The 18826-nt window shown below is 44.6% G+C and overlaps 1 protein-coding gene across 4 annotated transcripts in view; it reads right to left on the minus strand.

The window, feature by feature from the left end:
• pkaap (A-kinase anchoring protein pkaap) overlaps positions 1-18826 on the minus strand; it is a 112528-nt gene that overhangs the window by 37270 nt on the left and 56432 nt on the right. For all 4 annotated transcript variants that reach the window (XM_077655728.1, XM_077655726.1, XM_077655727.1 and 1 more), the window contains 2 exons: positions 17202-17486; positions 9470-9587 (listed from right to left, as the gene is read on the minus strand). In XM_077655728.1, coding sequence (XP_077511854.1) covers positions 9470-9587; positions 17202-17486 — 403 coding nt within the window. The remainder of the gene's footprint in view (positions 1-9469; positions 9588-17201; positions 17487-18826) is intronic.

Consider the following 18826-nt stretch of genomic DNA (forward strand, 5'->3'; position numbering starts at 1 on the left):
TCAGCGCAACACGAACGGGACACAAGACGAAGGACTAGCACAAACAGCGCCTGTTTGTGCTAGTCCTTTGTCTTGTGTCCCGTTCGTGTTGCATTGAGAGCGAAAAAAAAAAAAAATTGTACTTGCGAGATTGGCCTGTGGCGGCGATGCCTGTATTTTGGTTCTTGCTATTTTCTACTTTACAAGAGCTTTGTTTTCAGTAAGAGTGGCGTTTTTGTGATCAGGAGCTGGTATTTTAACGATACAAGCCAACTTTAATTTCTCCTCAGTGTCCCTTTAACCACCATGGTCTGAATCATTGCTCGCTCTGCCTTGCAGTGTACGATGTGCTAAAAAAGAAAAAGTTGTACTGCTCTCCAAATAGCATCAAGATCTCTCGGTTTATTTCTGTCCCTGCTAAGACCTGTGACTGCGTAATCGCGTGCCTGATTTTATGAACCAAATTTCTAGCAGACATGGTAGGTAATTGATACTCCGCGTTTGAGTAAGGCATAGACGTGGCAAGCTAAAAAATCACGGGCGGTTTCACGGGCAGTTTCGTTTGGGGTTAACCATGAATTATCGTGCGTTAGCACCGTTAGTCCTGTTTCGCAGGGTTTATCTTGACTTTCTATGCTGTTGCTTGGCCTGAACATGCTTACATTGCTTGATATGTCATATGATGCAAGTTTGCATGTTATTGCATCATTTTAGACTTGTACTGCGGTAGAATTGGTCATTCTCTACATTCACAGATGCCTAGGAGTCCTGATTCCGCTCCAGGTGCAGAGGTGCAATGGTTAAGCTACGCGCCACTGTCCTGTGATGGCAGGTGCTGCCATCGGTGGGGCTTGTGAGACCTATGTTGTTCCTGAGGAATCTCTCACAACTAATCATTAAATTGAATTGCCCCGGTGGGCAGTTTGCTCACAATATGATGGGCAGCTTGTGATGACGTCACTCCGATGGGCAGCTTGTGGTGACGTCACAACGTCACGTGACCAAGGTGGCCCACGTGCTAGAAGCAGGCTTCGGAGAGACAACGACAGACAACCACTTTTCGGTGGATTGGAAGCAATAGAGCCCTAAAATGGTAACCATAGGAATCGTTCACTCCAGACTCGGGGAATTAGTGATTACTGTTATTCTGCCCAAATGTTGCATTTTAGCTAGCCGTTTGATTTTCAAGTGGCCTCAATAATGTTTTATTTTGAGCAACCACATAAGGGCCTCACTGCAACGGCAAGCCGGCACTGCACCGGGGGAAGACACTAAAGAATTAAAAAAATCTAAAGCTGGGGGAGCGGGACCCGAACTGCGGCGGCACTAAAAAATCAGTTCCGCTGGCCGCTACTTCAGACCAGTACGCCGTCGCCACAGCTTTTCTTTAAGTATGACATTTATAGGATTGAAAATATATTCTATTTACCTTAACTCAATTATTTACAAAGCTTTTAGGATACGCCACGAAACACATCGCAAAAAGACAGCAACAGAGCAGTAGACGCGAGGTATAGGCTGAGCGCATGCATCACCAGGAAGGATTGCCACCCCGCTTTTAAGTTAGTCGGTTCATACGTTTCTCTAATTTGAACAATCAGTTGGGAGAAATCCTAACATGCTGCCTGTACGAACTGCTAAGCTCTCGTGCTGTGCTTGCAATGTCGTCGTCTTCATCACGTAGCTGTGTTCATGAGAGTTGTTGAAAGTGCCAGTCTCTCACACTGTAGTTTGAAACCGTGGTCTTCATCAGCTTCCATCCGTGCACGTGGAAGCGTCATCAGACGAGCATGTAGGAAACCTCACGAAATGGCGGAAGATTAGAAGCAGTGAAATTCAAAAGACCCAGTGCAATCGCAATGTCATCGGGTAACGGTAATTAAGCAACCTACAAAATTTCCTCATTCTGAGTCTATTCTGTCCTTAGCACTTATTGTAATTATCGTAGTAAATGCTACTAAATTTTTTTCTAACTGCTCTTAGCGTACATTAGTTTTTGTACACATACACAATAACGCGCTGACTGATTTTAGCAGTCCATTTTAGCACAGTGGGCATGGCAGCAGCAAACGAGGCAGCATGCTAGGCAATCCATTTTGCTTTGCCATCCATGTTAGTGATTCCAAATCTGCACATTGCTGCAGGAGTATCACTTTCTAGTGTTGCTGCCCTGGACACTGTGTGTTCAGCGTTTCCTTTATTGCGTATTCGCATTATCAAAAGATCTGCTGTCTCGTGGCGGTGTTGAAACAAATCCTGGCTCGATTGAAAAACAAATGCTGTCGGAATTGCTAGAAGGCCAGAGCAAGATTAATTCAACAATGGGAGGCCTGCAGGCGTCTCACAACATAACTGAGAATAAACTTTCCGTTTTAACACAGCGAATTGATGGCACTGAGAAACAGTTGTCCGGCCTAAATGTCTTAGCCACGAAGGTAAAAGACACGTAATCGGCAATATCGGAACTTCAGGAGCAGCTTAGTACAGTTAGGAACCAGATGGACGATTTAGAAAACAGAGGTAGGAGAAATAACCAGATTATTTACGGAATAAAAGAGCTTAGCGAGGATACTAGCGAGGAACTGGGAAAGGAAGTAATTGTCTGGAGCAATGTTTAACAGTGAATGATGCCGAAAGATGCCATTAGGCGGGTAAGAAATAAATAAGGCACGACCAGCCATTTTGAAACTCCTCGACTTCTGTGAAAAAATTTCAATTTTACGATCATGCTATCAACTCAAGAACATCAAAATCAGCTCAAAATCCAAACACCAAAAAAGCTCAAAATCATTAGCTGATGACTTTTCTAAACAAGTTAGGGAAAAACGGAAACAGCAGTGGAAAAGCTGTGAAGAAGAGGGAAAAGAGGGTGGCAAGCTTTAAAGCTAATCTATGATAAGCTAAGTGCTAATAGCATGCTGTATGGTTGGGATGAAACAAGAGCTCCGCGCTTTAGGCTCAGAAAGAAATCAAGTTGACTCCGGACTAAGAGACTTCAGACCCTGAAAATACTAAATGTTAAATGCAGAAGAGTCATAAACAAGACAACTGAGTTGGAGGCCCTTCTGCTTTTGCACGACCCTGAAATAGCGGTTTTGACAGAAACTTGGCTTAACAATACAGTGTTTAACAGTGAGATCGTTACCACTGGCTACAGTTCGTACCGAAAGGATCTTGATGGTAGAGGTGGAGATGTCAGCATTCAGTTTAAATCATCCCTGCAAATTTTACCAATGCCTGATGCACCCAATGTAGACTGCATTTTTTGCACAACGTACTATGGAAATTGACGAAATAATAAGCGCACAGGACAACGCACACAAGAGCAGAGGAAGACACGGACTGGCGCCAGTCCGTGTCTTCCTCTGCTCTTGTGTGTGTTGACCTGTGCGCTTATTATTCCGTCAATCTGCAATGCACCATCTAGCCCGTCAGCAGGTGCTGCTATACTATGGAAAAGTTAGATATATTATTGGAGCAATGTACAGGCCCCCGACTCTACCGTTGCCGTATTATAGGAACTGAAACAATATTTGTGCACGAATGTTAAACCCGATAATCGTATTATACTATCAGGATATTTTAATTTGCCTGAAGTAGACTGGTCAAAATTTTCAGTAAAAAAGCATGACCCCCAAGGTGAAACTACGTTAGGCATTATTTTTGGCTTCGACTTATTGCAGATTGTAGAAGAAAATACCATATTTAAGGGCAAATCTCAATCAATGTTCGACCTCTTTTTTGTTAGCGGATCAATTAGTGCCAAAACAAATAGCCAGCTAGCAGATAGAATATCGGACCACAAAGCAGTACTGCTCGCTACTGCAGACGCTGCTTTAAACAGGAAGCCTAAACATTTATCCTATCGAAACTTTTCTCGAGACACATTATAAGTATCTCGGACTCTTGATCACTAATGACTTCACTTGGACTAAGCACATTGACCACATAATGGCTAATGTTAAGCGCTAGTTGTTCTTTATCAGTAGAGCTTTGAGACTTGCTAGTCCTTCTGTCTGACTGCTCGCATACAAAAACTTAATTCTGCCGATACCAGACTATGCATGCGTTATTCGGGACACTTTCACTAAAACCTACACTAATAAGATAGAAATGGTGCCAAGAAAAGCAGCTCGCTAAATTTAAAATTAAAATGTAAGTGACAAAACTGTTAACCAAAGCGGACTTGCCCCCATTAAAGCAAAGAAACCGTGTGTCACGACTAAAATTCGTCTTTCAATTTATTAACGGCCACTATAAGACGGATCTCACGAGAATAATTTCTTTCTCATCTGGTTATGCCAATAGGCAAAGACATAGCCGCACAGTAACGCCATTTACCACGCGTAATAGCCCTTTGAAGTATTCTTTCCGGTAAGGTGTAAAATCTCACATAATCCTCGGGCATAAATGTTTTTCGTTATCCACAAGTTGAAATCGAAGTCATTGTTTGAGGACAGGCCTGCCTCTTGCAGAACGCGAGCATGCACCAGCGAAGTTCCTGGGCAAGTCCACAATAGGTGGTAAAAACTGGTGTCAGAAGCGGGTGTGTCGCAGTGAGGGCACTTTTTCTGGCGCAGGAATCTTCTCACTTTGCCACTGGTGGCGAACTGCAGGCGTAACGGCCACTCCGACACGCAGCCGCCTCAGAGAGACCTCCTCCATCCGTGATAGGATGAGAGGAAAGGGGTTGGTACACGGGAGAATAAGAGCACGTGTACACCGCCTGAGGGAGGCTGAAGATGTTAAATGTGTCAGAAGTGGATCTGGTGGCAAAGTGGCAGGAGGTGTTTGCTGTACGTCCGCTAAACGAGATGATATGTCAGATGCGATGCTTTGTCGATGCCCTGCAGAAAAGGTGATTGGAAACTGGAGTAGTCGACCTACATGTGGAGCTGTTTATTTGTGGGGTGTGAGACCTCTCTATGAAACACCAGACTGCTGGTCTCGAGGAGGGTTCAGAGGTGAACTTTGGTTTCTGGTGTACAGCGATGAAATTCGGCAGCCTTTTAAGGAAGTGCACTAAATAATTAAACACAAAATTTCATTGATATCTTCAGTAGTATTGACATAATAAATTTTTATGTGCTTCATTGCTACCATGCACTCCTGTTGTAACGATGTTGAGAAAACAAGAAAATCCGATTGTTATAACAAACTATTGTTATATCTTGACCGGCAAAAAAATAAAGGCAAAAACAACAAACTCTCATTTCTTCCATGCATGTAGCCACACAGAGACAGAGACATGAAGCGCATAGAGACTTGGCGCTCTGACAAGTTTGCCGAGCGAACAAGCCATCCCCGCCGGAGCTTCCATCAAAAGATAAGCACACCATTATGTTATCGGCACACAACATCTTGGCATGCGGCTAAGGTCTGCACTGCAGACAGCGCGAAACGGAAGGATGCACTAAGAGAAACCAACGCTTAAAAAGAAAAAGAGTAAATTCTCAACGACAAAAGCGGGGGGTGGGTTCAGAGATATCGCCTTGTGCTTTGTCGCCGCCATTTTTACCCAGTTCACAAATGCACAAACGGGCGAAAAGCAATGGAAACTACGTTTTCTGTGAGATAGCACTGTGCGGCAACAGCCAAGAAAGCTCTTTCCTCGTGATGTACGCAACGTCCCCTCATGGATTTCGTCAAACCAGTCCATCTGTGAAGTTCTTACATTATTTGCACCAAAATATTTTATTTTTTTATCAAACTCTCAGACAAACTTTGGTAGTAAACCTTCCGGGCAGCCAGAATCCTATAATCTTCATTATTTCGTCGATAATTTTATCATTATATATGGTTCATTTTTACGTAGGGGCAATTAGAGAAATGAGAAATCTAAAGGCTTTGATCGTTATAACCAATATATCTTTATAGTATCTGGTATCCTTATAAGTGGATTACACTGTAAACCAAACTTGCAAAAACAAAACAAATTAGTAGCCTGCCATTGCTTCAAAATTTTAGCCAAAGGAACGGTTCATGCAGTGACATTCTCCAAATATTTTTATCAGCTTGACTTTTTCCTACACAAAACATTATATCCATGCTTGCATAATGCACTCATTATCGTCACATGAAAGTAGTTTCATAGTGAAAAAATAAGAGTAATTCAAGAAAGTACTGTATTTACACGATTGTAAGTCGACCCCCCAAATCACATTTCAGAAAAAAAGAAAAATCTTGAAGGTCGTTTAAGCTTGGCCTTTAATAATAGAACGCAATAGCATTTTCCTGTGGCCGCTGCTTATCGCCAGCCGTTATCAGCTGCCGCACGCAGCCGTGCCCATGGGCACATATCAAAATGAAAACGTATTGGTCACTGGACCACTTGTCCACTCTAGCGCCACCGTCCTCACTAGCACTGCCGTCATGATTGTTGCTGCAGTCCCACAGCACATCATTCTAACATCGTCGTGCAGAGAAATACCACACTTCGCGAACAGCCACATCACTACATTGCGTGGAACAGCTAAAAATTTTGCCTTGCTGCCGCTGCCACACCTGTATCACCCGTTGCGAACGTCGAACCTTGCGGCCCGGCGCGCAGTTGTACGTTTCTTCAGTGTAAAGAATGAGAGCCATCTTGAATGTAGCCATGAACAATTGCCGGTCGCTTAGTTACCAGACTTGGAGCAGAAATGACAACTGACAAAGCACTACATTAAAAACTTGTGAAATGCGGCCGGCAATAGTCAAATGTGTCAGACCCAAAGAGGAACTACGTGTGAGCGGCGTTGGCTATTCCGTCGACTACCGACACTCCCCGGAACCTGCCTTCTCCAATTTTGATATAGTTCTACACTCTGCATCTTTTCCATTGAACTAATCCAGTTTTTCCCTTCTGCATTTTTTACCTGCCCTTTAAAGGTCTTTACTTCTCAGTCCTTGTGTCCTGCATACTTACTGGTTAGTTTCTTAGTTCTTTTCTGCCATTATGAGTCAATGCTATTTCTGCAGAAGTATTTAAATACTTTAGCTGCCCACCTATTATCATTCAATTTCATCAGGCATTCTTGATATAGTATTTTACTCTGAGCTTCCCATGCTTCGAAAAATGCCCAGCCCATATCCCCAAGTATTGCCTAATGGGCACCTAGTGCTAATCTTCCTAGAGCGCTCTGATTTACTTCTAATCTCAACTGAACTTCTGTCTTAACCGCAGAACCGTATTCCTAAAAGTAAACCTTGGCACCATTATTCCTTTCCAAACACCAGTCAGTACTTCATAGTTGTTGTATCCCCCCCCCATGCCGTATGTTTAATTATCCCGGCATCTCTTCTCCCTTTTGCCCTAACGAACTATTCATGCTTTTACGTGCAGACCTGTCCTTCATTTACACATATCCCCCGACATTTGTATTCGGCCACTCAGGGTATTTCATGGCCTTGTTTTGTAAGCAGCTGATCAGTTGTATCATTGAAAACCATCAGACCTGACTTAGTTGCACTAAAACTGAAACCTAGAGCATCTCCTTCGTCTCCACAACAGTTAACCAGAGTTTGAAAATCTTCCTGGCTCTCTGCTAGCAGTACAATATCGTCTGCATATATTAGAGCCGTTGACAACGACTTTTCCCCCTAACGGTGCGGTGTGTATGACAGTAATCACTGCGTGCCCAGCGCCATCCCGTGTCGGGCATTTGAAAGGTTAACCTATCTCCATGCGCCTCGTGCTAGCTCCCCTTAACCATGAATTTCACACGGAGATGAGTGGCACTTGCAGTCAGCTCTGGCTCGTTCTGCAGAAGTCAAGGGAGCCACGTCTTTTGATTACTGGGATTTGGCACTGCGTGACCTGCTTCCGCAAAGAGCCACTACGCACATGCAGATTGGCCAGAGGATGCCACAAGGCACCGGCCAGCTGTCTGCACATGGTGGAAAAAAAAAACTTTATGTGTTTGCATGCGTGCCCCGCCAGGACCAATCAGAGCGTGCACACTGGTGGTGCGCAGAAGCGGATTGCGCTAAGCTAAATCTTTCTACTGATGCAAGCCGCCGTGTTTCCACAGCTAGCGAGGCCACAGGCACCTTGAAAGTACAGATCTCGGCACCGTGGTTTCGCCTGTTCGCATCTGCTGTTGCAGGCATGCGCGTATAGTGCGGAAGCGCAGGTATGTGGTGTGTGGATTCGGTGATTTGGTTGCGTGCGCCGCAGTGCCATCGCAGAGGAGGTTATGCTGGACAGAAACCACATGCCACAAGAGTTCCAAAAAAATTATTCGCTCAAGACGAATACTTCAAAATTTTGAATACTAAACATTTGGATAGAATCAAACATCGCATACTTTACTATTCGATCGAATATTCGGACTATTGCATGCAGTTAAACTTAGTCAATTCCTCAATATTACAAAGTTTCTCAATTCCCCAATGCCATCCACATTGAAGCATGTGTATTTGAAACCTCCATGCAATGAAGGTCTTGCAGCGGTTGACCTTGTTATAACGAACTCGCTACATCGACTATCTGTTAGGTTGTGCTCAGTTACGATATTTGGCAGAAAAGTTTCATGACAAGCACGAACTGACATGAGAGGATCGTCTATGATCGTGATGGGCAACCGCAGTTGACAATACACGTCGTGCTCCAGCATCGTTGGTGTATCTCTGCTGCTTTCGCTTTTGGAATGTCATACCACGTGGCACTAGAACGGTTCATACTCGAAAGCAGTCAAAAATAGTAAGGCATAGCAAAACAGAAACAGCCCGAGCAGTGCCTGTCCACCGCCACAGCGCAGTAGGGATTCCAGTGCCGACCGCTCTTTGCGTGTCAGGAGCGGAGACGGCGGAGAGTGCTGGCGACACAAGGCGAAGAGTCTGTTTCCTGGGGCAAGCAGACCGAGAGAGGGAACATGTGGGAAGACATACGTGCCTCTGTGGCCAGTCTACAGTGCTGGAGCGACCCCCACTTCCCTCACTTTCCCCACCCCACTTGTAGCGCTGTTGCGAGAGCTGCGGCGGAGGTGGTGGCAGCTGCTGCTATAGTTGCACAATCAGCGAGATCGCGAAACATTTCTCTGCGTTTATGACTTCTAGTAATGGGGTTTTCCGTCAACATTTTTAAGGTGATTTCACCTGCATTTTTTTAAAATTTCATTTCCATTCTGCATTGTTTTCCGAGTCTTCTCTCGAAATCTGCATGGAATGAAAACCTGGATGTAATGAAAAGCCCCCACTTTTTTCAATTTCGTTATAGCCAGGTTTAAATGTATTTGCATATGCCTAATCATTAGTATTTGTCTGAAATGACCAATAGTTAGCTTGAAATCTTGTGTTTCAGCAAACACAGCGAATATCGACACCTGTGCTTCCAGTGACGCACATATGCAAGTCTGCTCATAGAAATCTCCATAATTGAGGCCACAAAATGCGAAAGTTTAAAAATTCATTTGCGTTTCAACAAACCATCACTCCACTCTGAAAAGGACCAGAAGAATACGGAGAACGTATTGGGAAGAAATGCCCACAGAGGCCTGTAATCGCTTGCCTGAGCGCTTCTTGCGCCGCAGGGAGTCCGTGTCGCTCTGTGCTGTCTGGATGGTGACGATGCACTCAGAGATGTACTTCACGTACAGTTGGCTCGACAGGAATGCCTTCAAGTGGTTCTGCAGCCAAGACAGGGGGGACTAGTCAGGTGCAGTCAGCAGGGACCGAGATGATTTCACTGATCTAACAAGCACGAAAGCACTTTGCACTACCATTAGAAAATAAGTTCAGGTTTTATAATGCAGCGACTGTTAAGGAGGGACGAGGCTTTTAGATCACAAAAATTAAAAAAAGAAATCATTACATCCAATTATGCTTCATTTTCTACGCTGTTCTGAAGTTTCGTTACTGAAATTAACCAGGAAGTACTTTAAAAAAATTGCTTCATGAACCACGGTAGCAGTGCATATCAGGGTGATGCTCGAAAAATCGGCATTTGTCCCTATTCAGTTTTCTGAATAAGATGCTCATTTTGTAAAGATTTCTTCATGAGTTTTCTGTCTCTTTTGTCTATTTTGACCCTGTTTGATTCTTCGCATTGTTAAGACTATAATACAGGTCACGACATATCTACATAAACAGAATTGCAGAAATTCAAAATTGAAAATTTGTGCTTCACAAAAAAAAAATTCCAAGTATGTCTTGACCTGTAGCATAATAGAAATAATATGAATAATGAACTAGCCTTCAGCTGCAGTTTTTTTAACTCTGCAGGCATTTTGCAAGGTTCAGGGAAGAAATAAATAGTAACAAACAATGTTTTTGAGATATAGCACCAAAGATTTGAGAGTAGTTTAAAAGTTATATCTAATATGCACAAACACTTTCATATAAAAATCCATCAAGAAATATAAAATTCTTGCTGAAAGCTGCATCCCCTTAAAGGGGCTGCGAAACACCGCTTGAACGGATACCGGTTACACTTCAGATGGATTCTTTATGTCACACAGATGCTGACACAAAAAGAATTACGAGAATCGATGCATAGGAACGGGAGTTATTCAGTGAAGAAATTTCAAAATACAAGCAAACAATGACATAAATGCTTCATACATGTGTGATATTATGCTTATTCATAATTTGCAACAGGGAGTTAAGCACCCCACGCGCATACACGGTGAAGCTGCATCTATTCTCGACCTCGTCTTTCTCAGCCAAGCAACAGAACGTTTTACTGTTTCAGTTGAAACTGGGTTATCTGATCATTGCATGGTGGTTTTTACTTGTCCCATTCAACAAAATGTCGACAGTGAACCTGCAAAAATTATTTCCGTGAAAAACTTCTCCAGAGCTAATGATGAAAGTGTGTTAGACTACTTCAGCTTACACCTTGACATGTTTCGAGGAACTAATGTTGATGAACTCTGGAATAAATTTAAAGAAATCTGTACGTACTGCATTGATAACTACATTCCTAATAGAACAAAGAAAACATGTAAAAAAACTTCTTGGATCACGCGAGAAATAATACATTTGAAAAGAAAAATCAAACGTCTGAAGCGTGGGGGTGCCTGTCGAAATATAGTTAAAATACATCAGGCTAACTTCACAAGCGCTTTGCGCCAGGCTAAACAAAATTACTTTCAGTATAGCCAGCCAAATTTTCTTCGTGACTCACCACATAAGTTCTGGAAATTTTTATCGAAAAAGAAAAAAACAATTACGCGCATTTCATGTCAAGGTGTCCAGCTTGCTGATAAATCGCAAATCTCTGAGGCATTCAATAAGTATTTTCAGAGTGTGTTTTCCCATCATGGTTTATTTGTTCAACCCAGTACCATGTCTCCCAACACGACCCCCGACATTGTTTCTTCATCTGGCGTATTCTCCATGCTACTCAACCTCAAAACTAAAGCGTCCGCTGGACCTGACGGGATACCAAATATTTTTTTGCGCCGTTATGCAGAAGCCATCACAGAGTTCCTGGTTGTTATTTTCCACAAATCATTTGAAACAGGAAACATTCCTTCCGACTGGAGGAAAGCGCGGATTGTGCCCGTGCTGAAAAAGGGTGATCCTGCCTTGATTGCTAATTATCGTCCCATATCAATAACTTCCACATGTTGCAAACTTGCTGAGCATATCATAGCTAACTACATAACTACATTTCTAAACGATAACAAGTTACTTACCCCCCATCAGCACGGGTTTCGAAAAGGCTTTTCCACTGTCACTCAGCTAACTTCTGTCATTCATACTTTTGCAAGTGTACTAAATAGCGCTGGTCAAATGGATGTTATTTTTTTAGACTTCAGCAAAGCCTTTGATGTTATTTCTCATGCCAAACTAATTTACAAACTTGAACTTATTGGTCTTCCTAATTTCATAATTCGTTGGATTTCCTCATACCTTTCTCACCGCACACAATTTGTTTGTATTGATGATTGCTATTCAAACCACCTGCCGGTCACTTGAGGCGTCCCACAGGGAAGCGTCCTCGGACCTCTCCTCTTTTTGATATATATCAATGACATTACTAACGTTATAACTACCCCTGTTCAAATTAGATTATTTGCAGATGACTGCGTTTTATTTCACCAAATTACTTGCCAAGATGATCAAGTTTTACTAAACTCCAATCTTCAGAACATACATACATGGTGTAATAAATGGGACATGAAGCTAAATTTAGAGAAAACAGTATACATGACGATAACTAACAAAACGGCTTCCTTCTCATTTCCTTACAATATTTCATCTCACCTTCTGACCGAAGTCAGCGAGTACAAGTATCTAGGAGTTACAATAACAAAAAACCTTAGCTGGAATAAACATGTATCAAACGTATGCTCCTCAGCCTTTCGTAAACTCTGCTTTCTTAGACATAAACTAAAACTTGCCCCACCTGAACTTAAAAAATTAACCTACTTTTCAATAATAAGGCCATCACTAGAATATGCGTGCACCGTCTGGGATCCCTACACTAAACGTAACATCGAGGCCCTTGAAATGATTCAACGCAAAGCCGTCCGTTTTATTTTTTCAAAGTATCGTGTAACTGACTCACCAATGACCCTCATGCAAACTCACGGTATTGAAACATTACAGCTGCGCCGGAAAATTCAAAGACTGAAACTACTTTTCTTACTAAAAAACCATAAACTGTCTATGAATGCAGACCCCTTCCTTAAACCTAACAATAATAATAATAATAATAATTGGTTTTTGGTGGAAAGGAAAAGGTGCAGTATCTGTCTCATATATCCTTGGACACCTGAACCACGCCGTAAGGGAAGGGATAAAGGAGGGAGTGAAAGAAGAGAGGAACAAATAGGTCCGTAGTGGAGGGCTCCGGAATAATTTCGACCACCTGGGGATCTTTAACGTGCACTGACATCGCACAGCACACGGGCGCCTTAGCGTTTTCCCTCCATAAAAACGCAGCCGCCGCGGTCGGGTTCGAACCCGGGAACTCCAGATCAGTAGTCGAGCGCCCTAACCACTGAGCCACCGCGGCGGGGACCTAACACTATGCGCCAAACACGAAATCATCATACACAATCATTAACCCCTTACAGTGCTAGGATTAACGCCTATAAATACTCATTTTTTCCACGCACCATTGAGGAGTGGAACAGGTGTTCGCCAGATCTCTTAACCAGAGCTGATTCTTTTGACTCAATGTTTTCTTCACAGCATTTAATTTGAGAGCCGTTTTTTTCGTTCACTTTTTGTATTTTGCATCTGAGCCTTGTATTTATTGCTGTATTTTGTGTTACAACTTGTATTTAACATTTTTTCAATTTTGCTAAACCTGTTCTTTTTTTGCATATATTATGTACTCGCCCCTCCTGCTTGGGCCTACTGTAGGCCTGCAGTATGTTCTAAATAAATAAATAAAATAAAATGCTGCTCTCAACTTGATTTTCGTGCAGCTTACCATTCCCATTTCACTCTCCCAATGACGACACCCAGGGCGACCAATCAAAACAGCCTATCTTAGCACGTGGCGGAAGTCTGCACTCCATGGTTGCCTGTTCTCTGTAACTCATTCAGGCCAAGGCTGGCAGCGGCGTTTGCATGGTTACAACAACCATGTGAACGCCCAGCTGACCCAGCGATGCTTCACCGTCACGTCGACGGCGCAGAAGCGAACACTGATCAATGACGTTCCCTTACTTATGGATCAGAACTCGAGCGCGAGATACTGCGACGGTGTGACAGCCTGCGCAAGATAGACACATTTAGCATAGCGCGTACCGCTGCTGCCTACTGCCAACTACCGCCAGTCGCTCCTAGCGCTCTGGTTGGCCACAGCGTGCAAGGAGCGCACGCTATTGACGAGAATGTGGCGCAGCCACCGCCCGGTGATTCTCCGCAAACTGACGATGCACACTGCCTGCTAAATGAGAAACGAACGCATCCTTCCTTGGGACCGAAACGAACACTTATAAAGTGCAATGGCTCGATTGGATCGATTCCGCAAAGCCGCTGTCATGAAGATACATAGAGAGTAGCCATAAGTGTTTAGTGCTAGGTCGTAGGATGTTTACAGGGAGGCGCAAAGTCCTTTGATGCAAAAAGTAGCCAGTGCCTCTGATGGCGTATTTTTGTTTTACTTGATTTACAGTGCTTTTATCTAGGGCAAACAAGCTGGTTTTGTTAATGTAATATAAAACACAAAAACTTGACAAAACGTATCTCTAGTTATTAACCCAATTTGCAGTATATTTACTATTTGTCCAATCATCAAGCTCGCACAAAGTGATACCATATCCGCTGCTAAAAACCGCCACTGTATGAGGCACCGTCAGCACCACGAATTTGTTTTTGCGAGCTAATTAAAATATTAAAAACCACAGTATACGCGGTACGACCGATGCTAATAGCATCACTAACTCATTCTATGCAACCAATAGGCAAAACAATGCACTGAAGATGTGGACGCTGCTGTCGTGACGTCGGCGTGCTAAAATATCGCCGAGATTGCTGCGAACTCTGTCACGAGTGCAGCCGCTGACTTTGATGACGACGAGGAGCACTAGGTGCATGATTCCGGCAGTTGGCAGATCCCAGCTTTAGAAGCCGTCGCGGCTCTGGACCTCCTCTGCAGGTGCGTCGCACCTCAAAGTGACACCGACAGCAATGCAGCTTTCAAAGCTATCGAGAAACGCGTGGTGCTTTCCAGTGAGCAAAAGAAACGGCAATCCACCTTTCTTGATTTATTTAATTCTTAAGCTCATTCTGTGGGAATATATTGTTTCAAGTTAAATCTGCACTGTTTTCATTAATTTTCGGAGGTTTCCTCACTGTTGCGCTTTCCCGGCTGTTACGTTTTTTTTCACGGCCCAGTGAAAAGCGAATGAACGGGGTTTCACTATAAACATAAGGACCAACGTACGCGGGAAATCGTGGAAGCTCTTTTTATTCACCTGTTATTTCACAATTGCGTCAGCAAATCTTCCGTCACGCTAACACAAAAAGAAATTGACTATCATAACAGTTAAGTTCGCTAAGTGTAGGGTGCGATTTTGTGGTTTTGTTGTGTGTTTTTTTGACAATCATTACTGATGCTGTTCTATCTGTTGATTGTGCTTCTTTTCGCCTATTTATTGCGTGCGAGCAATAAAGCCTTTTAGTCGTAAGTCAGAGCTGTGTTTGTCTTTTTCTTAGTCCCGTGCTTCGTGCGCTGTGCCTTCAGTTTCAACCATGTACCGACTAGCCCAGACAAATACCTTATTGTATCTAGTATCTTGGGCAGGCTGTCACTCTGTCAGTGTCCCGCGCTCGAATTCGGATCCAGATCGGATCACGTTCGAATCCATAATTCAGAGAACGTCACTGATCAGTGTTCCCTTCTGCGCTGTCGATGTGATGATGAAGCATTGCTGGGTCGGCTGGGCATTCACATGGTTGTTGTAACCATGAGAATGGCGCTACCAGCCTTGGCAAGAACGAGTTACAGCGATTAGGCAACCATGGTGTGCAAACTTCAGCGACGTGCTCAGATAGGCTGTTTTGATTGGTCCCCCCAAGTGTCATCATTGGGAGAGTGAAATGGGAATGGGAAGCTGTACGAAAATCGAGTTGATGGCAGCATTTTGTTTGCTTGTATTTTTAAATTTCTTCATTGAACAATTCTCGTTCCTATGCATTGATTCCTGTAATTCTTTTTGAGTCAGCATCTGTGCGACATATGTGGGGCGTGCCATGTGCCTCTCCTACTTGACTAACAAGAAAGGGCACCGGTGCCGCAGTGCCATAGACGGCTTGCTGCGTGCGCGGGGGAACATCGTTGCATGCAGACATGTCGCTCACGACGCTTCACTCTCCGGCAGTGGTGTGAAGCCTCGTGCGGAGGACTGTTCTCCCGCATCTCCTCCCGTCCAGCTTCGGAGCCTCTCCTGCCCCTAGCGTGGCGAACATTCGCTTGTAACCTTGCTGGTGAGTCGGACGATCTCAATTCCTCAGCGTTTTGTGGTGATAGCTACATTACGCTAGCATTTCGAGCCTTCAGCGTGGCGGCGCCGTGGCTGGTAACGTGGTGCGGAGCAGCTGCCAGCGGTGCGGCGTGCTGGCGAAACCGAGTGGCGGGGGGGGGAGTGGAGAGAGGGAGAGAGAGTGAATCCACGTGCAGGGACAAAGATGAAGAAGGAACGCCTTTGCAATTCGAATGAGCGAGTTCCACTTGGTCAGCCCTAGCTATCGCGTCACTCCAGGTTTAACCAGAGCTAAACCACAGTTATTTTTGTTGCTAGCTGGCGTTATTGTTGTTGTAGCAATAAATTCCTTGTTTGTGTCAACCAGAGTGTCATTCATTTGTTCCCTCAGAGCCAGGCCCACCGCGGTTGGCGTGCGTTCGGTAGCGTATGTGATCACGGGGTGGGGTCTGGCGGCTTGGAACTGTGTCAGCTACGATTAAGTGGGGAGAATGTATTTATCTCTCCAATGAAAAACCCCACACAAACTTAGGGGCTTTGAAATGTTGCAAAATGTAACCGCTGGATTCTTTATGTAAACATAGAGGATTAAGAGGCATACAATGGTTGTGAAGAGGATAATGCTTTTTACAGTGGTAGCACTCTAGGTGTGGTAAACTAATCATACACACAGAAAAACGTTAGACTGCTTCATGGTTTCTGCCAGATGCTCGTTGATTCAAACATAGCAGGGCTCGCAAAGGTTGATTTGAAAGGGCCCCCAAAGTGGTTAGACCACTTGGCTAGCAATCCTCCAAATTATCCGTCCACAAGCCTGAATTGCACAGTACACCGTTTCTTGTGCACGCCTGGCATACTCACGACGGCAGGTGTGACAATAGTTGGAAAGGGCCTGCCGTTAGGACGAGAAATAGATCGGCCATGTAGTTTTATTTTTCATTGTTTGCATTGCCATGCATCAGCTGAGCCAAGCTGAGGTTCCTTTTTCTCATGCCGCCCTGGCATGCATGCATGTATGCTGTGCGCCAAGACTGGGTCACAGCTGGTATGGTGAAGCCTTCTCATGCCACCGCATGTGCAGAGGCTGCTCCCCAACCTTCATGGAAGAGGCCGTGGAGACCAGTATAAAGCTATTTTGCTTCTGATACTCTCCAGAGTGTGCGTACACATCAATGAGTTTGATAGAAACCGCCTAGTTTTAATCTCGGACCATGGCCCAGGTTTCCACCAAATAAATTCACCGCGATGCAAATAGGGGCCCATTCGGATGTTCTTTCCAGTCCCTTGTGCTCTGAACTAGCGAAGTTTCCCTGTTCGACAGAAGGGCTGAGCATTAGCAGGCAAGACACTCACCTTTTCAAGGTGCTGCAGGAGAATCATGACGGGCCGGTCAAAGCACGAGGGCAGAGGCCCTTCCTCACGGCAAATGTTCTGCTCGACGTGGAGGCGGACGGCATCGCTGAAGCCCAGGGGGCTGGTCGCCTGCAGCGAGAAGTACTTGTCGTAGATGACCATGGCATCGTCCTGGGCCTGTGCGGGGTCGTAGCTGCCCCCCTCGGCTGCCAACAAGTGGCCGCGGAAGTTGTCCGCCATCAGCAGGAAGTCTACCAGGTGTCGGCTCTGCTCCTGCTCCATGAACTGCACATGCAGGGAGAAATAATGGCCTTCCCTTTCCTCGTGCTCTCCAAAGACCAAAACAATTTTACCTGCCCAGTACTGAGAATGGCGCTACACCAAGTTTGAGTGCATTAAAAAAACACACGACAGCCATGTGGGTTGTGGCAAGCGGTAGAAACTTATAAATGAATTTTTTTTGCAGCGATAGCCACATTACGCTAACATTTGGAGCCTTCAGCGTGGCGGTGCCATAGCCTGTGGCGACGCCGTGGTCACTGTGGCAGCACCGTGGCTGGCCACAAGGTTGGTCACGTGGTGTGGAGCAGCTGCCAAGTGAGCGAGGGAGTGGAGGGGGGGGGGGGGGGGGAGTGAATCCATGTCCAGGGACAAAGATGAAGCAACGCCCAGCGAAACGGAGCGGCAAAAGACTGACTTTGCAATTCAACTGAGCTAGCTATCGCGTCACTCCAGCTTTAACCAGAGCTAAACCACAGCCATTTTTCCCTCGCACTGTTACTATTTCAACAGCCAAACAACGGCTGTGACATAAAAGACACGGTCAAGTCACGTGAGGCATACAAAAAGTGCAGGATAATCACTTCTTTCTTCGTTTTAATTCACATCAACTCTTACACAACCCTACCCAAAATATGCAGTTGGTATAATGAAAAATGAACAAGCAGCAATATATTACGGTTTTTGCGTGACTCATGCGAGCTCATTTCCAAAGAGTTTCTCAAAAATTGGATGGAACACCTAATTTCTGCCTCAGGGTTTGGTTGGTTTTATGGTTTATGAGGGAACCTGCATATTTTCTAGAAATCACGAGCTTAAAGAAGTCGAATGCGTGAAACTTGCAGCACAAGCCTGTGAAGTCCTTTTGGGCTAGCATTTGAAATGCCGACATAATGACCGATTAAAAAATCACGACTGCCTTTAAGCTTCTCCACAGCGCACGGAGCCAAATGGGAGTGCATCACGATGTGGCTTTGAGAGACGCGGTAGTGAAGGGCTCTGGAAATTTCGGCCACCTGGGGTTCTTTAACGTGCACTGACATCACACAGTACACAGGCCTCTAGAATTTCGCCTCCACTCAAATTCGACCGCTGCGGCCGGGATTGAACCCGCGTCTTTCGGGTCAGCAGCTGAGTGTCATAACCACTGAGCCACTGCGGTAACTCTGCCTTAAGGATACGACGCGATAGCGTAATGGGTTGAAGGGCACCTGCATATGTTTTAGAAATCACGAGCTTAAATGAGTCGAATGCATGAAACTTGCAGCACAAGCCTGCGAAGTCCTTTTGGGCTAGCATTTGAAATGCCGACATAATGACCGATTAAAATCACGACTGCCTTTAAG

Source organism: Amblyomma americanum, chromosome 2 (assembly GCF_052857255.1).
Source record: "Amblyomma americanum isolate KBUSLIRL-KWMA chromosome 2, ASM5285725v1, whole genome shotgun sequence".
In the NCBI taxonomy this organism is placed as follows: Eukaryota; Metazoa; Arthropoda; class Arachnida; order Ixodida; family Ixodidae; genus Amblyomma; species Amblyomma americanum.